Source organism: Atractosteus spatula, chromosome 26, assembly GCF_055471065.1.
Source record: "Atractosteus spatula isolate fAtrSpa1 chromosome 26, fAtrSpa1.hap1, whole genome shotgun sequence".
Taxonomy (NCBI): Eukaryota; Metazoa; Chordata; class Actinopteri; order Semionotiformes; family Lepisosteidae; genus Atractosteus; species Atractosteus spatula.
The window spans coordinates 4,336,353-4,359,466 of record NC_142731.1 but is presented as its reverse complement, the minus strand read 5'-3'; the positions used below and the strand labels follow the sequence as shown (position 1 = coordinate 4,359,466).

The 23,114-nt window shown below is 42.9% G+C and overlaps 4 protein-coding genes across 5 annotated transcripts in view; 1 reads left to right on the top strand and 3 right to left on the bottom strand.

Annotated features, from left to right (window-relative positions):
- Positions 1 to 2,735, top strand: part of ace (angiotensin I converting enzyme (peptidyl-dipeptidase A) 1) — a 28,037-nt gene extending 25,302 nt beyond the window's left edge. Inside the window, exons 23-25 of the mRNA XM_088906264.1 lie at positions 589 to 711; positions 1,517 to 1,698; positions 2,248 to 2,735. Coding sequence (XP_088762390.1) covers positions 589 to 711; positions 1,517 to 1,698; positions 2,248 to 2,456 — 514 coding nt within the window. The 3' untranslated portion in view covers positions 2,457 to 2,735. The remainder of the gene's footprint in view (positions 1 to 588; positions 712 to 1,516; positions 1,699 to 2,247) is intronic.
- Positions 2,736 to 3,416: 681 nt separating this feature from the next.
- Positions 3,417 to 4,764, bottom strand: fam187a (family with sequence similarity 187 member A). The gene has a single exon (XM_088906260.1). It carries the CDS (start codon positions 4,750 to 4,752, stop codon positions 3,478 to 3,480), a length of 1,275 nt encoding a protein of 424 aa, XP_088762386.1. The 5' UTR covers positions 4,753 to 4,764; the 3' UTR covers positions 3,417 to 3,477.
- A 66-nt stretch (positions 4,765 to 4,830) lies between these two features.
- Positions 4,831 to 7,965, bottom strand: dnaaf19 (dynein axonemal assembly factor 19). Of its 2 annotated transcripts, XM_088906262.1 has the most exons (4): positions 7,706 to 7,965; positions 7,145 to 7,277; positions 5,240 to 5,632; positions 4,831 to 4,948 (listed from the first exon to the last, which is right to left on the bottom strand). In XM_088906262.1, the coding sequence occupies exons 1-4, from the start codon at positions 7,846 to 7,848 to the stop codon at positions 4,907 to 4,909; spliced, it is 711 nt and encodes a 236-aa protein (XP_088762388.1). In that variant the 5' UTR covers positions 7,849 to 7,965; the 3' UTR covers positions 4,831 to 4,906. The 2 variants fall into 2 exon arrangements, with proteins under 2 accessions (XP_088762388.1, XP_088762387.1); XM_088906261.1 differs by lacking the exon at positions 4,831 to 4,948 and having other exon boundaries at positions 5,168 to 5,632.
- A 5,612-nt stretch (positions 7,966 to 13,577) lies between these two features.
- srcin1a (SRC kinase signaling inhibitor 1a) overlaps positions 13,578 to 23,114 on the bottom strand; it is a 62,281-nt gene continuing 52,744 nt past the window's right edge. Inside the window, exon 20 of the mRNA XM_088906436.1 lies at positions 13,578 to 22,987. Within this exon, the coding sequence (XP_088762562.1) occupies positions 22,490 to 22,987 (498 nt within the window). The 3' untranslated portion in view covers positions 13,578 to 22,489. The remainder of the gene's footprint in view (positions 22,988 to 23,114) is intronic.

The window sequence follows — 23,114 nt, the reverse complement described above, 5'->3', positions numbered from 1 at the left end:
AGAATACTTTGTGAATGTTGGGAGTACTTTAGTTAGGATAACTTGGTTGAGGCTTGGTTAAGGGCCATAGTATGAGGAGAATCAAACTCCCATTCCCATTCCAAGTGGAGTTAAACGAGGAGTAGCTCCAAGGTGAAGGAGAGATGCAGAAGTGAAAAGAAGTGTTTGTGTTAATCATTACTGAAATTAGCTACATTTGTATACGTTGCTATCCTCCTTGAATTTCAGTTAAGGGATGTGTTCTTGCTTAAATACTACTTACCTCAAGCAAGTACCAGAAAGAAAAAGAAAACACAAGCAGATACTGGAGAGTGCTTAATATACATCAAGGAGACAAAGATTGTGTCCAACTATTTGTGAAATAGTTTGTAGGCATTTCAACATTATATCCTGGCAGTGCTGAAAATGATCATTGCTGTTGATAATTCCTGACAATGAATACAATAAAAGAAACACAAATGGGGTGCAATATAAAGAGAAGCACTGGACAGGCCTCTCAGTGTTTGAATATTTAAAAAACAAACCAGTGCTTTGTCCTTTTTGTCTGGCTATGGTGCCTGTGAGTGACTGGGCCTCTCTGCTGCTCAGGTACTTTGTCAGCTTCGTGATCCAGTTCCAGTTCCATGAGGCTCTCTGCAAGGCAGCAAAACACACTGGCCCACTCCACATGTGTGACATCTACAACTCCAAGGAGGCTGGCAAGTTACTGGGGTGAGTACTGTAACCAACCCCAGGGCTCTCAGGCTAATGTGGAAAACTAGTAAGTAAATATTTGCTTCATTACTTGCTAAGCAGATCTTTTTGACATAGCATTCCTATAGCATTATCCGATCCTGCTTTATTGTCCTTGACAACTCTGGGATTTGTGTAGATTCATTACATGGCGGTTTTAGCAAAGTTCTTTTTCAGGATGATCTAGTATGGTGAAACAGTGTATCAACATCAACATTTGCATCAGCATGTATGACAAATACGCTTAAATCAACCTGCCATCAAACCTCCTAGGAATAAGCCTTCCCTTTGGTTACCAATACATTCTCTCTTTAGAAAGAAATTTTTCTGCAGATGCTTTGTTTGCAAGGTGCCACAGAATGCACAATATATTTGTTCTGATGGTTCAGACCACCATTAAATTCAATATTATGTTCGTGCAGAGACATTATACTCTAATGTACTGTGCATACTTGGAGGCACACAGAATTGGGCACGAGGCCATCTGGCAGAGGGATATAAACAGTTCCTGAAGTGGCCAGTAATTGCTTTCATAGGACATTGCAGCTGCCAAATGGAAGAAGCTAAAACAAATGGCAAATGAGACTGACCTCACAGTGGTCCATTTAGTATAGAGTGTGACAGGAGCTGGTAGACCACAGTTTGTGATTCTAGATGTTGTCTTATTAGCTTTTTTAAATCAAAATTTTTCCATTTTTGACCCACTTCCAAAAAAGCAGAGAAAACACATAAACATGGCTAGAAAGCCACATTTCCTCATGCATGGTCTGCGAATCTCTTGCAGGGATGTCATGCAGCTGGGATTCAGTAAACCCTGGCCAGAGGCCATGACACTGATCACTGGGCAGCCCAACATGTCGGCCCAGGCTCTGCTGAAATACTTCGAGCCCTTGATTACCTGGCTAGAGAAGGAGAACAAGAAAAACGGAGACATTTTGGGATGGCCCGAGTATGACTGGGTCCCAGGTAGGGCAGACCAGCACTTTAAATCGCCCTTGCCAACCTCAACAAGATGTAACTATCATGGAAAGAGACTAAAGAGCAATGTCTAAGCATATTGGCTTTCAGAAAAAACTATTATTGTGAAGAATCTTTTTTTGATCTAATAGTTCAGATGGTAAAGGGTCAGCTAAGATTTCACCCTTTGAACGGATTCTCTCAGTAGCCGGCCTGAGGAAAACCCAAGTGATCCCAGGGTTTGTTTTCCAACTCTAGAGGAAGCAGGGTAGTGTGTTGTTCATTATTGTACTGTTATTCTCAACACAACCTCTGCTAAAGGCGCTCTTATCTGGACCCTACTGAGCTGAGAAAATGTGGAACACATCCTTCCTGATCAAACTGTTCTCACAGAGCCACAGCATGTTGTTCAGCGGCTGTGGGTCGGTCAGTTTTATGGACAGCAAATATTATAAATGCTAACTATAAAGAGGCTTAACTCAGTCTTACCCCTCATCCTAGAATTCCAGACATCTGTCTGCACATATAATAGCTGTATGTTCACTGCTGTGGATTTAGTTTCAGGACCAGAGAAAGGGCCAGAGAAAGTGACCGGATCTGCGGAGGTGAACTTCCTGGGCATGAACCTGACCAGCGATCAGGCAGCGGCCGGCCAGTGGATTCTGCTGAGCCTGGGGCTGGGACTGCTCATCGCCACCATCTGCCTGGCCTACAAATCCAAGTCCAAAAAGAGACAGAAATCCAACTCGGAGCTGGAGCTGGAATAGACCCCTTTTCCCTCCCTGTCAGTAATTCCCGTTTCCCTTTTCTGTCCTCCTCCCCACCCGGTTTTTACAAAATCGGGTCAGACGTGTTTGACTATGCAAATGAGCCAACACAATTTTTTTAATTTATTTGTAAAATTTGGAAAGTTTAAAAAGAGAGGTTTAAATCACTTTTGTTTGTAAAGTTTGAGAATTCTGTATGCAGCTTTTTTAATTTAATTATAGTGGAGAAAAAAGAACAGCAGCTGTTTTGCATTTCTAGAATAAAATAACTAATAAGTCTGTGGTTTGTTCTTCATCAGTAGGAAAGAGCTCTGAATTTAGATGTAACAGTGGAGAATTATGGAGAGATGGCCGATAAGCCTGTGTTCACTTAAACTTAAAAATAATTCAGCTTTCCTAAAAGGACAATAACATTGAAGACTGTTATCATTGCTAAAGCTAAAAGCCAGAGTGGCTCAACTATGGTACCCTTAATTTGACCAGTTTTGGAGTTGAGTTTATGATAATATGAAACCCTTTCATATATAACTATAGCCATATGACACTTGTCACTATAGTTTACCCCGTCATATGCTAGGTTTAATTTTTGTGTTCGACGGTTTTTCCTCCCCTTCCTGTTCTCTGCATTACATATCCGTTTTTTGAGGACTTAATTATCCAGTGACTGCATTTTCCACCTTATGAGATTTATCAGCCTAATTTCAACAAGAAAAATAGTCTTTCATCAAAGAACTACTCACTTCTAACCATCTAACTACTTAGAAAAAAGAACAGTTAAATTATACCTAAAACACCATCTAACTACTTACTAATATCTAATAATAATGGCCTTAACTGTTAATGGCCCACTCTTGTTTTGTAAACCTTCATGCTCATCTTACACGTGGCATGACTGAAACACTTACATGATTCCCACTTCTGTAACATTTAAATCATCAACATGTTGAGCTTCTGCAAGAAGAGATTAACAGCTCACCTTTTTTATTTAACTGTAACAGCTGTAGTAGTAGTAGCACAAGTGTCAACATGGAGCCTGGTTGTTTGTGAGGCAATTCCAGAAGAGCCTTATGACTATAAACAGGACAAAGAGGATGGTGAACACAGTGTAGCTCAACAAAATGGTCTTCAGGGCGTAGATGGATTCGGGGTCCGAGAGCTTCCTCTTGACACCTGAGCGCATGGTCACACTGAGCCTTATTTTCGCAGCTACCCTGCCCTGCAGCCAGCAGTAGTAGGTGCCCTTATCCTCCAGCTGCAGCTGACGAAAGTGCAGGTGGTGGCCGGAGTCCAGGTATATCCGTGTGGCATTGCTGAGCCCTTCCATATAGCTGGAGCGGTAGAGCCGGACCCTGCCTTTGTCCCAGGCTACGGCGTGTTGGGGCCTAGCATTGGGGCAAGCGAGGATGAGAGGGTAGCCCACTGGACGGGTGTAGTATTTCACTGGGACACGGGGTGCTTTAAGCCCATAGCCCAGGAACTCCAGCAGGGACTTCTCCCCAGGCGATAATGTTGGTTCAGGCGGGCAAGCTGTGAGACAGCGGCGGACCGCCAGCTCCGCTCTCCTCTCCTGAAGCTCCTTCTTGAAGCGGCGGGGGATGGACGCAGACCCACAGGACGCCACCCGGGGCGGGGAGTGCCTGTAGCGGCTGTAGAGGTAGTCCGTCTGCAGGTAGCACAGCCCCACGCGGGTCTGCTCCCCTCGGACCCCGCAGCGGTCGCACACGGACCAGGGCCAGAAGCCCGTGAAGACGCGGTAGGGCCCCGTCCCGGCGGTGCCTCTCCTCTGCCCCGGCATGGGCGAGGGGCGGCGCAGCTCCGGGGAGAAGGACACCTTGCCAACTTCCTGGACATCCACATCATAGCCATAGAAGAACTGCCCTCCCGCGGTCCCGCACATGTAGTGGCCCGAGTCGGCCGGCTGCGACCGGAAAATCAAGAGGCTGAAGAGGCGGATGGAGAAGCGACTCAGGATGTCCGACCCCGTTGCGATTTCCGCTGCGTCGACCACCTTTGTGCCGTTGTGATCCGTCAGGGCTGCGACGTCCTCGCTGCCCAGGTGCTTCTGGTAGTACCACACCACGGAGGACACCCCCTCAGGTTTGCAGCTGCAGGGAAGCTCTATCGTCATGTCCGCTAAGTACGCAGTGTTGTCGAACACCAGGAAAGCCGGGCAGGGCTTCTTCGCAAAGATATTCTCCTCTTCCTGTACCGCTTCGTAAGCGAAAAGGTGCAAGGGCATCCCCAGGAGAAAGACGACGGAGAACAGCGGTGCCTGCAGCTCTTCTCTGCATTTCATCACAACATCCGATACTGGCGCATGTGCTTAAGCTCTGAAGGTGTAATTAATGTCACATCTAGAAACCGCAGGTTCCTCCTGTCTTCTAGAACCCTCCGTGGTTTCCATAGCGTTTAGAATGTCAAGCACAAAGGCAGAGTCGCCATGGAGCTGACTAAACTAACTGATCAGTCAGGACTGCAAACACACCACCGTGCTTTGAAATTGTAAAAAAAAAAGTGCATAGGAAAATATTTATAAAGAACAGTTACATGTACATGTGAAATAATTATAGTACATGCAGTAGAATTAGAATTGGTCACATTATCAATAACGTAGTCCCAGCCAAATGTTACTGTCTCTCTCAAATGGTTTTCAGCAAGATCCTTTTAAATTAAACTTGTCAAAACCTTCCTCCAGAAATGTGGCAAAAGTCTCAAGGAGAAGAGTCAGCACTGAGCTTGTACAGCTGCATCAAGTCTCTTAGCTCTTTTACAATATTCTTTACCTTTTCAGTCCCGTTGTCCTGCGTTGAACGGAGCAGAGTTTTGTCATCCATGGCCCCTGCAGTTTCTGCTGCCGCCAGCAGTTTCTCAAACAATTGCCGACAGCCCTCTCTCTCCGTCTGGCTCAGGAAGGCCACATTAAGGCTGAACCGCTGGGTCTGGGCCAGGCCCCTCAGCACCTCGGTGATACCCACCTCATCCCCGGGCCTGAAGTTTTCATAAAGGACGAGGAGGAATTCTCCGAGCAGCCCGAACCCGATCTCTGTACTGAAGATCCTCCCCAGCTGCTCCCCACCCAGCGCCAGAAGCAGACGGTACTTCTCAGCACGGCTCTGCCTGCACCTGCGCCAGTCCCTGTTGAATTCGGCTGCTGTCCGGGGCTGGAATTCAGACTCCTTCAGGCAAGACAAGAGCAGGAATGTCAAACAAGCACCAAAATTCACCTTCTGCAAGGAGGATGCAAAACACACAGACAACATTTGTTTCAGCCCTTGTACATTTTGTCTCGCAGATGTAAGTGTGTTTGTGTGATCATTATGCATCATTCCTCATGGGCAAATAGAGGTATTAATTGAGAAAAATCCAAACTGATCTAAGAAAACTGAGGTTGTACAAACTTCAGCAGAAAACGGACTGGACAGCGTGGTTCCTAAACACAGATCATGGAGTTCATAATGAAAGTTCGGAAAGAATGACGACATCCAAGTTTAATTCACCTCAGCTGTCAATAATTTGTAATAATTCCTGATATTCATACAACTATAAATGTGATCCCCTTTTCTCCCACCTCCACCTGCTCACTCCTCACTCTGCAGGGGGTCCCAGCCTCCTCGTCCTCTGGCTAAGACCCTCTCTAAACCTTTCAGCAAGCTTAAGTCTTGTGTTTGGTCATTTCTAGTGAGATTTAATTGCATGGATTCACTGCTTTTAACAGCAAAATAATACATTTCGATTCTAAAACAAAATTCAATTATGCGTACAGTATTACATGACATCTGTAAGTTATAAACATCAAGGCACTCCACAACAATTAACAAAGACTTAGTGAAACTTGATAAAAAAGGCCAACAAGCAATTAAGACATCCACAGCACGCAGCCATAATTAAAGCATGTGCTTTAGCATTGCATATTGAACAAAAAATGAGGACTGTTATTTAATAAGAATGATAAAATAAGTAGTTATCAAATTAAAAACCAATCAGGGACCAACATCACCTTAAAAGACAACACTGTACTGTATATTCACTCTATATACAGGTATTTATAAATCTGTGAGTACTACAGCTTCACTTTCAACAGATGTAGAAAACTGAGACACAAAACACATTAAAAGAGCAAAAATGGGTACCTACATCCTAAAAAATAAGGATCTTGCCCAAGACTTTCTGTCTCTAGCATGAATGCCAAATGTCAACCAAATTTCCCTCATCAGAATAATGCATCACTAAACAATGAAAGACATTCCTGCGGATTCCACAACACAGTATACCTGTGTACTGTATGCCCCACCCAGTGAAGGATGGCCTAAAGATGTCAGCCCAGAATGATCCGGTCAGTGTTAAATGTTCAAAGACAGGTAATTTAATGTTTTACCAGATAATTTGGCCAGCATGGGCTAATAAATAGTACCACTCCTGATCAGATGTACCGTATATGCGGCCACATTTACTTGCCACAAGGAGAGAGGTTTTAAAAACTAGTTTCTCGTTATCGAACCTACAGAATAAAGCAATTTTACTGGGAATTAAAAATGTTTAGCTTCTGAACCACAACAATATATTAATACATTCATACATAACAGGCGTTTAGGATACTCAAAGCTGTACTTATATTGCAGTATACTGTGATGACACGCAATGAAGATACTGGAACCATTACCAATCACTATTTCAGTCCCAACACTCACCTCTATCCTCCCGTAATCTGGGAGATCTTTCTGTCCAGATCCCGAGGCAAGCGAGTTCCATGGCTGTTTCCTAGGGGCTCCTGCCTTGTCCTTCCTCTCCAGAGGTTTAAGGTGAGACGCCAACACAATATCCCTGAAAAGAGAAACAGGCGAGGACAGACGTCTTTACTGGAATCATCAGCCTGAAGCACTGCATGTCATTTAAAGAACACGTGTAAAGGCACAGAAGGCAAAATCCCACACATTATATATATATATTTAGATGTGTCAAACTTACATTTAATAAAATGATTTCTATAAATGTACTGTGCGACAAAGTTTGGAAGTAAAGAGATGAAGAGTTAGTTCCCTGCTTTAAATGCTAAACGGTGTTTGCCCACCGACTTGAGTTGCACCACGCTAAAAACAGACTTCAGCTCAGGCGTAACGCAGTCGAGAACTTTCTTCCGAGCAGCTGCACGTCTAGAAGGCGAAAGTCACCCGAACAGATGAAGCTCGGTTCTACACGCCCTCTTCGTAAAGCACAGCCCCAGACGACTCCCTCGTCCGCAAGGTCCCCACCTGAACTCCTCGTACGAGCCCACTTGCTGCCGGACGGCGCGGAACTTGGCGTCGTTCTCTGTCCGGTACCGCCGGTCCGCCTCCAGCGCGGCCTGGAGCTCCCGCTCCAGCGCAGCGAAGTCGATGCCGTCGGACTGCTCCATCCTCAGGCCCGGGACAGCAGCCACTCTACCCAGGGGCGGGCCGTGAACAACAGGGCCCCAGTAAAGAGCTCCTGACAAACTGACGGGGGGGGGGGGGGCACCTTCCCCACAGTGGAAGCAGCACTTTGTATGAACAAAAATATGGCTTTTTTTATTTTGAAGCGTCAAAAATGTTTTTTTTTTTGGTTCTCCTTGCACTGCAGCTTTGAATAGTGAATTAAAAACAAGATGCCGGCCAGAGTGAAGCCCCCCCCCCACCCCTCAGAGGCAAACCAGACCCGTGTCCTTCAGCTTAGACACTGTCCCTACAAAACTACAGCACTGTTTGTTAGCCTGCCCTTGGAGAAATCTGTCAAACTGGCTTGTGCAAGAAAAGAAAAGAGGAGCTTGCTTTTCAGACTTGAAACAGGTGTTTCATAATTACCCCCCCCCCGCCCCCGCCAACGAAAGACAGTGCATTTCAATAAAACGGTTAGCTTCCAATAAGTGAAATCCTTCACAAGTCAAATGTTTCTCAAATGACACAATTCTACGTTCCCTGCCTCATCCTCACCCAAGACAGTTATTTTTTATTGGTTCCAAATATGCTCCAACCCCAGAAACGAATATTCAAATAAAATACAAAAGCGTCGAATATTCACATTTCAGTTTAGCGTCTCTAGAGGTAACTTCAAACAAAATTTAGAAAAAATTGTTGGCATTACGTATTGTTGAACACTTGTATTATGCCTCGATAACTTATTTAAAACTATTCGGGAATTCTGAAATAAAATAAACTTTTAAAAGTACTTACCGTTTCTCCGACGTTGTTTTCTCTCCGCGTCGCAAATTCAACCACACAAGAGAAGCTCGTCTCTATGGCAACCGCTCCTTTACTTCCGGTGCAGCAAAGCTATCTTTGTTTATATTAGGGTAACAACAAGTGGAATAAATGCTGTATAATATATTATAACATCTTCCTAACTGCCATGTCCCCTGTTGTCCTGTGCTTTATATCCCTGCTACCTTTCTCTAACTCCTGAAGAAGGTTAAACAGCAAGACGGAGGGCTTAAAGACGTTTAATGAAAACACGCTCATAAAACAGTCTATACGTGTATAAGTGTTTTGAAAACATTTAAAACTCGGGATATTAATATTGTCTTCTGCATTTCTGAACTGATGTTTGTGGATCCTGTCGAGGTTTTGATAATAAAGTGGAGTATTAATTTTAAAAAAAGTAATACCTAATCTGTTTCGAAATCATCCGGCTAGATGCAGATCTTCGTAATGCGGCTTCTCATCAGAAGGTGGCTGTGTAGCACTACAGCGGGAAACGAGACACTTCTCATTCTTTCTACATTTACAGCATATTCGTACCAGAGACCAACAGATTCTTAATCTTATAAAAACAATTTCATGCAAAATGTGTAATTATCCTGAAACTGTAGCGAACAGGGTTGAAACACTGAGCAATATTAATATTGCTATGTACAGTATGAACAGATCAATGTTCCTTTGATATTCCACAACTCAAAACTACGGTGTAGTCATTTGAGTATTTATACTTACTGTACATGGGCACAATCAGTGTGAATGTTATTCACCTGTTTATTAGGTATAATTATGACGGGTTCATGCCTGAGCGGTGCAATAAAGGATGAAGAAAAGTCAAAGTGGCTATTTTATTACAGAATTAGCACACAAATCTAAAGCACTCACCACCATGCAGTTTCTGAATTTCTGCTCCAGTGGCACGCAGCTCGAATCCCGCGGGGCTGTAGTGTCTGGGAGGATTTGTTCCAACTCTGCTCCAAATGACCCAATCGAGCTGACCATTAGCTTAGCTGAACAAATTAAACACTTTCCGAAGGTTTTCAGCTGTTGCCGATTTAAAGAGATCTGGATCTCTAAGACAAGAGTCATTTATTTAGTCCTGGTCCTGGAGAACACCTGTGTCTTCTGGCATTTATTCCAGGTGAGCTTCTAATCATTTATTACAATTTTCTATTTGAGGCATTTTTACAATTTGCTTCCAGCTCTTTACAAGCTGATTGTGTCTAGTAATATGAGCCTTGTGGTAATGAGTGGGTTTCAGGACTGCCCTCAGGTGTGTGAGCCGAAATAGGACCATGTGGACTGAAGCAGATTTCTTGTCTTTGCTTTGTTGTCTGATACAATATTATTCACACCTGTCAGTGCATGTTATATTGGTCCTTTTAAGAGCTATTTAGTTAGAAATAAGGGACTAGGACTGAGCACCACTGCTCTAGTCCAGGAGTAGTCAACTTTGGCACATCCATGCCATGCCATGCCATGCCATGCCAGGACTCTGAACCACCCCCTGAAGCACTACCTAAAGCACAAGCAGCTGGTCTGTATAAATGGAGGTGAGCTCTGGAACAGACAGCCTGGCTGAATGACAAATCTCAGAGTACAGGTCCCTGGCATTCTCTGACTGTTTAGTTGGTCAGGATGTTCAAGAGGACACTCCACCCAGCTGCAGTTAGAAACCAATCACAGCAATAGCCTGTTGTGTCTTTAAGCCTGATATATCTTATATCTGTGTTGACTGAGTATCCATCTCAGCATTCTAATATGGATGGATAAACTAATTTGATTCACACAGAGAAAAAAATCTATATTTTATAAGTGTTCCTCATTTTAGAGCCATAGATAGCATATCAATAAATCAGTAAAATAGTGAGACCCTTTTCAGCTCCCAAACAATGCATTACACTGGTACTGCATATGATGAACTCTGTGGCTAATTCCTAAGTAGAATTAGTATTCATAACTGTGGCAGATTCATCACTAGAAACTAGTCACAGGCAGAGGAGGCATTATTGAGCCAATTTCAACAATGCATTTGGAAGTCTATGTAAAGCTATTTCTAGTACTCAAATGTCAAAACCTTAAAAGAGGTTTAAAAATGCTTGTTTTTTTCAAAAAGAAAATAATCTCAGGTGAACTTTGTAAGGTTACAAACAAGAGGAGGCCATTCAGCCTCTTTCTTTAGTGGCAAGGATCTCATCCTGCCTCGTCCTGAATCGTCTTAAACCATGTGGGCTGTCGGCTACAGTACACACATAAGTTTAGGCAGGGGAAAACAAACCACAGGACGTTTCAATTATTAAAGACGTTTCCCGAACAATTGTCACAGTTGGACACAAATCAATAAAATCAATATTTTTATACCACAAACCCTTTTGGGGAAAAAAGCTTCTATTGTGTTAAGGTTTGGGCAGTGCTAGAAAATACAATTTAAAATGACATTATTTAGGCCTAAATAACAAGAAAACAAGAAATATGCTCTGCTTTTTTTTATTCAATACTTGGAAGTAGTTGCATGGGAGCTGTATTTCAGTTTTATAGTTAGGAATAGACATTTTATGAAACCATACACCCGTTTACTGTGGTGCAAATAATCCATTTTATCATCAAATCGCTGTTCCAATCACGTAGCAGGCAGCATTACGGCTGCACTGCAGTAGACGGAATGCAGCTCACTTGTATTCTCCTTTAGAGATCCGCCATGGTAATGTTAATGTTCAGTACAAACCTTTTCCTGCTAAGACTGAACCCTAGCAATGTGCCCCAGACACCATCTCTGCCTTCGGGTTTGCTATTCGAAGATCATCTGGCTGGCTTTTGATGAAACTGCACCTGTGCCCACCGTGGAAGCACACAGAATTGTTATTTGCATTGTCATAGAAATGTAGGAGCCATATTACATCGCAACAGGATTACTGAACCACAGAGTACCATGAAAGAGCAGAGATTACAATGGGGGGTGGGGGGTGGGGGGGCTACTTCCCCCACCATCCTTATTTGAAGACTGTCAGCTTGTTCATCTAAGGATCCAGGACTCACCCATATCCTGAAGGAGCACAGGGAATCGTAACTGAAGAATCTCTGCTCAGCAACCCCTCTATGGCTGACGTGGCACTGTCACGTCTGTGCTGATGCCCCTCCAGGGTAACAGAAGCCTTTTTGCAATGCAACCAGAATGTGGTGAAATACAACCTATCTAACTAGTACTCTACCTAAAACATGCTTTTGCTGAAATCTGCCTTGCTGCTCAGTGCCCCTGCGTTACTGGGTTCTTTACCATCTGGTCAGTGCTTCAGCTGTTCTGCTTCTTTAGTTCTTTGCTGTCCTTCATTTTGCATCTCCTGTAGTCTTCAAGGGGGAACTTAGAGACCTGGTTTTGTTTCAACCCACCTTACAGCACTGGCAATAAAGGATTAAGACCAATACAAATGCAATTCAAATAAAAAACAAATGCAATAGTATCTCAGTTTTATTTTTTGTCTGTTTCCAGGTTGGACATGAGTAGGATTTGCACAGGTTCTGTTTTTTCTCTTTCCATTGTCATCCACAGTGGTTAGCAAGTACCTAATTAAAACAGCCCACGACAAGATGAGAATTAATGCTTAAAAGACTGGAATTGTACAATAAAAGAATATAATACTGGGCAGTAAATGAGCGTCTGGCTGCATAATGACTGCAGTTTTGTGTAACAGCTTAATTCAAAAGGAATTAGTCTCTTGTGTTTTCTTGTTGGCAATTGGCAAAATGTTTTGGAAGCTATTTGTATTGGAGTAATTAGCTTGTCAAATTATAGTCTGAACAGAACAAAATCAGAGGACGAAAGACATTGCAGGACGCATTAAAAAACTAACCGATAGGCAAGAGCAGATACAATTTGCTTACAGTCAGTACTTTTCAAATACTGACAGCTCGACTTCTTGCTGGATAAAAAAAGTACAAACCTTATAAAAAAAGTAGTATATGAAGCTGATTTTCAGAACAAGTGCTTCTTACTGAAAGAGAGAACGGAACGGTAATATCCCGTAGCTTAAAGACCCTTCAAGTCAACTGCATTGACTTATAGTTTCAAAGTTTTTTTCCAAAGGACTTAAAAGAGAACAAAACATACATTCCTTCAGTAGAAAATGTTCACAGCATGGCAAGGGTTTGAAACAGAATGTTGTGATGGCAGCCGGCACCTGGGGTGGGTGTAAGTCAGAAACCAGACTGATCAGAGAGAAGAGAAGGGCAGTGGGTGTGTGGAGTAGTACAGCTGACCAATTCTGTTGCTGCTGTTGTTTAAATCAATCAGGATGTGTATTCAGGGAAAATGGTATCACTTCCTTAAAAGTCTGTGAAATTGGGGAAAATGTCTTTGAGCCCTAAAATTAAAGTCCAGTGTGTGTTGTGAGTACGAATCCTGGAGCCCAACTCCAAACATGACACAAAAACTACAGGGGACATGAAGAAGCTTGCTGTCCGGCATAAGAGAGATCATTTCAAGAGATCGTTCTGTAAGAAGACCCTGAATATACATTACACAATTTTTTATGTTATTATTTACTGTAGAGTATTCAAAACTGAATTTCAGCACGTTGATTTTGACCAACTGCTAGATCTGTGATAAAACATTTCCAGTTGTTTCTGGCTACACCACAAAACAAAACCCTAACCCTAATCCCAGTTCTCTGGCCGAGAACCCCTGGCTCAGAGTCCAGACCAAACCAGCAAACAGCTGGACAGGTCATCACTGGACCAAGGCATTCCTCGGCTGGATCAGCTAGGTGGAAGTAGCCTCCCCTCACCTCTGATTTCTTGTGTTCTCCTTTTGGAAGAATCCTGAGGAGGCCTTCATCCACAACTGGATCAACAGAGGCTGATGATGAGGATGGTGGGTGGTGGTGGTGACGAATTAACAACCCATGACTCAAACTGTACAAGAGAGCTGCACTTTATTAGTCACACAAACACAGCAATCATGTACAAAAGAAGCAGTCTCTGTGTTCAGAGTTTTCTCACAAAAAAGCACATTTCTCACAGAATATCATGGCATCCAGACTGATTAGTTATTATTAATATTATTATGTTTTATTATTCATATATCTCACTACTCTACAAATGGAAGCATCACTCAGATAAAAAACACCATCATTAGTTCATGGAAAGGTCTCACTTCCCTACAGTGTCAGTTTCACATTATTTCCGTCTTCTTCCTATTACAGATCACATTAAAAACTCATGCCTGAGCCACTAACACATGGTACTGTATAAACAGGAAAAAAAAAGTTAGTTTTCTACAGTATTTGATCTTTGAATAAGTCACTTTTTTAACATATAGACAACATTTTCTGACCTCCGCGTGCAATTGCTTGAGATTATACATGCATTATTTTGTGACTTTTATTATTTCTTTTTAGTAAAAAAAAAAGAAAAAATGGTCATAAAATTTGGTGGACTCTCTCTCTAAGAATGATTTTGGTCTATTTACATGTTTTTTTTGATGCCATGAGCTTGAACATCCTCACATTCATGTAGACAGCTTTCAAATGAATGACATTAAGTTCATGAAAAAATATGCATATATATATATGATAGTTTCTTCAAAATTAAAAAAAGCATTCTGCGTGATAAATTTTAATACAGTGACTAGAGCAATCTGAAATGTGCTTTCACGCTAACTTTTTTGGTGCTGTGAGTTAGGGTTGGTTCTTGTGTCTCATTTTTCCCCTTGTTCCTATGTGTTCTATACGTGAGTGCCCTAAGCAGACTTGTTCACCAATAAGCAGCATGTCCTTGTCTCAATACAAACCCCCTTCTGTCATCTCTAAATTTAATAATAAATTCCTTACACTTCCTGGATATAGTGCTTTTCTGGACAATCCTATCTAAGCGCTTTACAGGTAATGGGGACTCCCCTCCACCACCCATGTGTAGCCCCACCTGCCAGTCCTCTCCCCACACACCAGCTCTCAGTGGGGAGGAGAGCAGAGTGATGAAGCCAGTTCAGAGATGGGGATTACTGGGAGGCCTTTGAAGACACCACTGAGCTGGGACCTGGCTCTGCAGTGCGGGGAGTCACTACTGTGAGCCGACACCTAAGGAAACAGCCATGTCTGGGTGGACGTGTGAATGTACAGTCGGATGCACTGTACATTCCCTGTTGTATCTTCGGAGGAGTGTTCTTTGTTGTGATAAAAGCAAAGTGCAGTGAAGCTCCAGTAAAAGCATAGCAAATCCAGAGAGGAACTTTATAGCATGTTAGAAGCCATAGGGAGTGAATGGTGTTAGGTATTGTAGAACCACAGGGAAGCTGGTTGATTTTGGCAAGTAAGCCACTGGACATTGCCATCAACCGCAATAAATAATGATAATCTTTAAGAGAAAGTAGTTTTTAAAAAAACTAATTTCTTTAAAAGACATTTGTTTTTTTAAGTTTGGTTTGTATAATATTTAGGTTCTGCACGGTAAAGAACTTGATATTCATGAAAGAAACAAAAACTGGCTGGATTAAAATCAGACCTTGATTTTGAGACTGCCATCTTGAAGTGTGGAAGTTGGAGCAATTGATCTGTGAGGCGTGTAGGAGTCAGTGGCTGTAGCAGGATGCTGAGGATATGTCCCTTTATTGTTTAAAACCTGTGCTGTTGGTGGTGCGATCAGTAAGAGCCCTTTTCCTTGCCCATCCCCTACATGTCATTGTTCCTATGGCAACAGCAGTATCAGGGCACTGGCTAGGGAGCAGGAAAGACAGGAAATAATTCACAGCTAACGTCCTGTGCATCCCAGAGAACATGCTCCTGCACTAACGGAAAAGCAGAGGAACAACCAGGAGAGAAGGGGAGACAAAGCAACCTTCATGCTGAAAGTGTAACCAACCCCAGATCGACTAATCAAGAGCTCACAATCCACCAAGAAAGCTGGTAGAGATATTACCAAAGTGCTATTAGTTTGCAATCTGTTTTATAATGAGACATATAGTACAGCTGTTGACCTGTATCTTGCAAAAAGAGCTTATATTGGTTAATGTGCGACAGAGGGAGCTGCGAGCAGTCCCTCCCCAGGGTAGAAGTGTTTCTTGTGCTGTTTAGCCAGAGATGCAGAAAGAAGATTATAGCAGCATGATTTGTGCTAAGCTGCGGGAGGGAAACAAAGTGCCAGGTTTCGAAAGCAATGCCAAAAAATGACCAAAATGAAAGAAACTGCTTAAGAGGCCAGCTACTTTCTAGCAAGATTTACAGCAGAGAAGAGGTGCATTAACAGTACTCAGGAAGGGCAAAGAATTGTGCTTTACTGATGGAGACAGTGCAAATTCTGTGGTGTGTTCAGCACCAGACATGAAGACAGGGCTTGACAGTGATCCTGCACTCCACCAGTGGCTTAATGTCAAAGGGGAGCTTTAAGAGTGCCTGTAAACAGGGGTCATGTGATTCAAATTAATAAAGAAAGTTAAGAGAGCAGGGTTCTGAGCCAATAGCATCAGAGTGTATCTCAGGATATCTCTCACTTTGAATTCTTTTAGCCACTGAAATCAACACCATTGCTAAACGTGGCCTTTAATGAAGCCCTGTTAAGAGGCTAGCAAATCAGAGCACCACAGAAACAGCACTGCACTCCTCAGACCAAGGTGTGAACGACATAAAAAGCAACAGCAATACTTTGGTAATGTGTAGGAATGGAGACATGATCACAATAGACTTGAAGCTGCTTGACTGACTGAAACAGGAGAAGGGTAGTGTAGAATTCATACCTTTAAAAAATGCATAAGAAATCTATAAGATTAAATCAAATTTAATAGATCAACAAAATGAAATCATACAGTCTAAAATGAATTAAACTTTTTATATATGTACATATATACTCAACTGAATATAAAATGTTAATAAGCTCACTAAAAATGTAGTTTTATTTGTGTGTTAAATTATTTGCTAACATGGTAAATCTTTTTCAATACTAAAAAAAATCTGTACAAAAAAGGCTCAATTATATAAAACCAATAGATGAGGATTTAATTTTAATATTATATATTTTAATCTATGTATCACACTTTTCTTCACACTATATATTAATTTCATACACAAACATCTGACTAAAGATATATTTATATATATATATTTATATATGTATATTTTGTTTTGTACTAACTCTTTGTATGAAATCTTTTCTGTGCTTGATCACAGGAGGGGGTCCCAGATCTGATCAATACTGGAGGCTCCAGAGGCACTGAGCCTCCCACCTGTCATTTTCCACATTTACATTTAAAATGCTCTTAGAACAGCTCTCCCTTCAGATCAGCTGAAAAGTGTTCAAGAAAAGTCAAAGGCATTTTCAGACCATCAGCTACTTTTTACTGGTAATAGAAAATGCATTCCCAGGGGGAATTCTACCAACTTCTAAAGTGACTATGAACGAGGGTTCAAAGTGTGCTCTGTGTGCCATTATATGAATTAATTTGTATAATTTTGCTGCACATTTACACAGGAAGCCAGCTCTCAGTAATATGAGTCATCAGTCATTAAGTACAGTTAACTCTTGCCACCAGTCCTTTTTGCAATATGACCTTGAATAAAATTTCAAAGTCATAGTACTTGTGTGTGTGAGTACAGGTAGATCATTACTGGGTATCAGTGTGTTACAATGCTAGTGACTTTCCCTGGTTTTGTATAGTTTGTATACACAGACTTCATCCAGTCTATATACAGCCCATCCACCTGTTTCCCATTCCCCAGGTTTAGAACCTTCTCTCGCATAGTGCAGCAAACCAGGCCTAACCTAAGGGCTGAAGACCAGCAGGTGTCCTACTGTTCCTCCTTCTTTTGCCTCATATTCCACCTCCAATTCGATTTTGTAGATTGCCAGAATATAAATGGAAAGGGCCCACCTCAGGCAGCCATGCCCTGGGCAGTGTAGTGGCGGTGAGGCCTATGATGGGCCTATGATGATTTACTGTGAGGTTAAGCAGCAAATCAGCTCTGCCTGTTTTGTTCTTCTCAAGCAAGAAGAAAACGTCCAGTTCCTGCTGTACAGTACTTCCGCCTTGTCAGTGTTGAGCACTGCTGCCCAAGCCTGAGAGAAGGTCCTTCAGGAACGTCAGTAGATAAAGCCGGTTCAGAAAGGCACTTGCCACTTTCAGGCAGACATCAGAACCACACATAACAAGTCCAGCCCCAACTAACGCAAGATCTGAGCACAGCTAACGTACCTTGTACAGGTACCTTAACAGTATCCACCCTTCCATAATTAATATGCTGTAAACTCAACAGAAAATAGAACTTGTAAAAAGACTATTTTTATAGGCTTATCACCCTGCACTAGAGACGATAAATGTAGTACAACCTTGTGGAAGGAAGGCTACCAGAGCAGCTTAGATGCATGCCTGAAAATGGGAAGTTTGCATATACAGTACCTGTACTTCCATTGTTTTAGCCTTACAGTAGCAATGTAAAATTTTACATTTTATTGCGTCTGTGCTGCATTAGACATTGTTAATAGGTTTCTACAACACATGCGAGGGCAAAGCTAAAAAAAATCTTCCCACATCAACACAGGCAGGCCTGTCTGCCACTGGCACAGTGCAGGGTTCTGTGCTTTTCCTACGTTACTGTGCTCTCCACCCCCACTGAAGGCCAGGGCTCCAGCCATGCAGGGGTTAGATAACCAGGGCACCGGGTTAAACTCAACAGAAAGACTTGGGGAAAACTTACAGAAATGCAAGGACAGGTTGCATCAGATAATTTCAATAATTCATTTAAAGGCATGGACAGAATGAGCCATAAAATAAGTTCTCACTTGCCTGTAAAAGGGGGTTAGCAATGCACTACCTTTATACAAGCACCTGGTAATCCTACAGCAATAAAAAGGACAACCAATCTTAACAGTGAACCCTGACAAGTACAAGAAGAGATCATACAATTAACACCAAGAAGTGCAGATCTGTTGGTACATGACAGGCTTTTCTGGAAAATAGGACCATCCAGATTCTTTTATACCACAAGTATTGATTGTCCTTTTTATTAACAGCAAAATCTTCTAAACATGGTGTCTAAAGACAGTGATTCCTGTTTACCTAAAAATATGACGACATCTAAGAAGTATCTACAGTAGCATCTGCTAAAGCTCAATCTGCACTAATGATGACAATGCAACAGGAGGGAATTTATAATCCGGACTCTCAGGAGAACCATGCACATAGTCACTTAACAATCAAACTTACAATACTTTTCAACAGGTCCTCTGAGAATTAGTCATAACCTAATGTTAGCTGAGGGGCTATGTCACACACTGTGCTGTATGACATATTTTCACTAGCTTTCGTAAGTATTGCTGAAAAGGCACAGAATGTGTGACACTACAATACAGATTTCATCATCTCTGGAAACCTCAGGTTAGCTTGAAAATTAGAGCAAGACTCCATCAATTAACAAGGCAAGCAAAAAAAATTACAGTTACTACATCAGTTGAGCCGTGGTAGCTCAGACGGCAAGGGCCTCTAGCTCCTGAGTGGAAGGACCCGGGTTCAATCCCAGGTAGGGGCAAGCGATATAGCTCTAATTCCTTCCAGCCGGCTCCCAGGTCACCAACTCAGCCTGCTTTCCAAATGAGTACTGGGGGTAATAGGCTGGCCGGAGCGTGATGCTGACCACATCACCTCCACCTCCAGTGTCGGGTGGTTGAGAAAAATGGTGGCCTTGCCCCCCCCCACTCCCCCATGGGCCTTTATGGCCTGAAAAGGGGACCTACCTACCTACACACATTAGTTCTGCTGGGTGCGACTACCATTGAAAAACCCAGCAACTACAGTAATATAAGAGGACCCTACAGGGGGCAGTGCGCACTGTGGTCCATGAGGCAAGCAAGGCTGGGCTTGATTGCTGACAGAACACTCTGCAGCTGAAGTGAGGTCCAGCACAGTGATGGCAGGGAGCTGGCTAAGACATTACAAAACATTTAATGTGCAGCTGGGACCCCTGCAGCCTTTGCCAAGCACTCATAGCTCTGCAACTTCACAGGACTGTGCTGGGGACAGTATGATAGTCTGCTCCACTCATCCCCCCTGCCTGCTTTCTGAACACAGAAGCCATAAGCCATCATTTTAGTCTGTTTATCTATATCACTCACTGAGGGTGCAATTACAATGGACTCTTTCTGTCTGGGCTGTACCTTATACAATACATACACACCATAGTGCTTGCAGAGATCTGTCTTTTGGAGCCTGTTTAGGATGAAAATAAAGGATTTTTTAAATTGTAGTTCAGCCAGACAATGCTGGATATTAGAGAGAAACAAGACTGCCTGGAAACAGCTCATCAAATACAGTATAAAATACAGTAATCAAAACTCAAATGACCTTGAACTCTCAGAACTGCTTCTTTCTGTTATTTCAATATTTGATCAAAAAGCACTGAATTTGGCACCTCAGCTATGGAGCTGTGCATTTTGGCTAATGGCATAAAGGAACCACACTTATTATCGGTGTTCAGCTTTTAAAAACTGTTTGACTGCACAAATAATGTCACTAGCAGCATATTGCCTTTCTCGGCAGGCGGGGCACAAGACTGTAACAGGATTTAGCTGTGAATCACCCTTGCTCAGTCATTACCCAGCCTCAGTTCTGCTCAAATGGAGGCTTAGCTGGGCACGTCTAGGAATCTTGTTACTTGATTCAGAAGTAAACTGGTTAAACTGGAATTGAAAACAAGCACTAGAATTCCCAGACCGGATCATCACAGCTCACCCCGAAGGCGGGACTGGCTCGTCCTGCTCTGTGCAGAGGCACTCCAAGGACACTGGGGCTCTGCTGTGGAGCCCTGGGATTCAGGATAGAACAGTGATTGTCATTAACTCTGTTTGATTTCTTCTTCTTCCTTAGCATTAGGTGAGAATCTGGTGAGGTGTTATTACACATTGTGCTTTTCGGTTCCAGAAAAAAACAACAACAAAGGCTCACAGAACGCCTGCCACACCCTTCATCAAAAGAGATCTCTGTGCATCTGGATTCTGTAAAAGGAACTTCTTCACTTCCATTCTAGCCTTTTCGGTAATGCTTTACTGAATTTGCTGTACAATAGCTTCATAATCCCTTCATAATTGTTACACAAGTCATTATATTCACATGCATAGTGTTTTATAGGGACATGCAGAAATGACAAAACAACACAGCAAAGAAGGCTCCACAGCTGAAATGTTGTGTTTCCTTTCTTCTCTTTTCAGCATGGAACAAACCTTTACCTGTTCCTAAATGACATAACATTTGCTTAAGAGGTCATGACATGACTGAGTACCATTTCTAGGGATTGGTATGCTTCATCATAACCTGCATGTTACGTCATTGGCTCATTCCCATATAAAACATTATGCGATTAAAACATCTTGCGTAGAAGTTACGAAGGGATTATGAAGCCAATATGCAGAAACATTGAAGTAAAGCGTTTTTCATAGTTCATATGGCTCTTCAGAGTCACGCAGCAGCACTCAGCTCTTACCCAGGTATCTGAGCACAGTTTCTTAAGGTCATGTTTCTAGTAGCAAACTCTGTTGTTTTTTTCTTACAACTCTCAAATGACAACCATTTATAGGGGGTGGGGGGAGAGTTGCATGTTGTTTCTTTCTATGACCTTTTATTCTTCAGGCAAATGGCATCACGAAATAGCATCCAAGAGTATTTCAGAACAATCATCCCTAAAGCCAGGCTTCACAGAATGAACCAGAAACAGTCTGGAAACAAACAATTTGGATTGCACATGTAGAAGAAGCCACAGGTCAAAGCGTTTGCTGTCAGACTATTTTTCCTCTCTCTGGGGAGTTGCTTCTGCACACCACAGTGAGGCTGAGAGCACTGGAGACAGAAATTCATTTTAGGACTGAAATTAATTCAGACCTGAAAAAAATCTGTAGACATACTGTGGGTTTTTACAGAAGTGCAGAGAGGTTATGCGATAGCCTGAAAAAAGCCATGTTTCTAAAGCTAGCACTGCTTTCCTACAGGTTAATGAACTGCTAAAAAGTGATTGCCAATTTGTTTTCTCATTGCTTGTCTTTGCATGAATAGATTCACACTAGCGTTATTACACATAAGTAAAATCATCTAAACCTTAGACCAAATTTCATTTTTTGATTATTGCAACCTTTTTTGACTTGAAATACAGTGTGCAGTTAAAAAAATACAATCTGGAAGAGATTCACTGAAATATAGATAAGTTGTATGAAATTTGGCAATTGTGACTACAGTTGCATATTCTGAAACGGAGTTTGCACTGTATTTAGTATCCATGTTCATACCCTGGCTACAGCAGAACCTGGACTGTACTGCAGAGAACAAGAATTAAAAACGATGGTTTGCACTACAGGTGAAGAGATAAGCCAGTTCAGTTAAAGGAGAAGAAGCAGCAGACTTGTAAGAAACACACTCAGGGACATTACACAATCCTATATCTACAGAAAGCTGTGCTGATGAGGCAGTATAAGACACACTGAGCTTTAACTGCGTTCCTGGGAACAAGCTGACACAAGGGCAGGGCTGCTGAGTGTCTGTCAGCTGGCACCTGTCTTTTCACCAAAATCCAAGCGTCCTGGACATATGAGAGTTGCATCATTGAAGGGGTACTGCAGCCCCTGATAGGGAACGGTTATAGCTTTCTCAAAAACAGACCTGGTTCAAAACCAGGCATCTACTGGGCCAGCACCAAAGAATGACAGCACAGACACAGCAAGTGACTTGAGCTCAGATCCTGTTTCCCTGTAGTCTGGTCCCAGCCTGTGTAAGAGAAGTGCGGTCTGCCGCAAAGGTGAAGAAGGAGCAAGAAAGGGATCCGGTGTGCTTTCTTTCCTTTAGATTTTGTGATATTCGTGTTTTTCTCATTTGTCCCCTGTGCTCACTGAGGGCTTGGGCAGTGTCTTGCTCCCGCGGTCCCGGAAGCTGTGGAGGCCGGCGTACTGGAGGGTGCGGGCTGTTTTGAGGCCAAGCGAGGAGAGGGTGAGTGAGGAGAGGGGGGAGGAGGATGTCGGGGAGGCAGAGGCCGTGGAGGCGGGGCAACCGTTGGGCTGGGGCAGTGGAGCCGAGGAGGTACGTTGTTCCTTCACCAGCCTCCGCCGGAAGGTGGAGGAGAGCAGGGCCTCGGTGCTGAGGCTGGAGGCCGACAGGCTGGAGAACAGAGTCTTGGCCGGGCTGGAGGAGGCAGAGAAGGAGGAAGCGGCTCCGTCCTGGGGGTATTTCTTCAAGCCAGGTGCAAATACTGTAGAGGAAGAGGGGAGGCCGGAGGATGTGGACAGGGAGCCAGAGAAAGTCACAGTCTTGGTGTTGGAGAGGACAGGCTCTGAGACACTGCTGCTGCTGCTACTGCTGCTTCCCAGGGCCTGTAGGCACAGTCCCCAGGAGGAAGAGGAGGAAGAGGAGGAGAAGGAGGAAGGAAGGGAATAAAGAAAGAGAGTAAAAAAACAAAGTACAGTCTCATAGTTGGGGAAACCAGGTGGGCTTGACGTG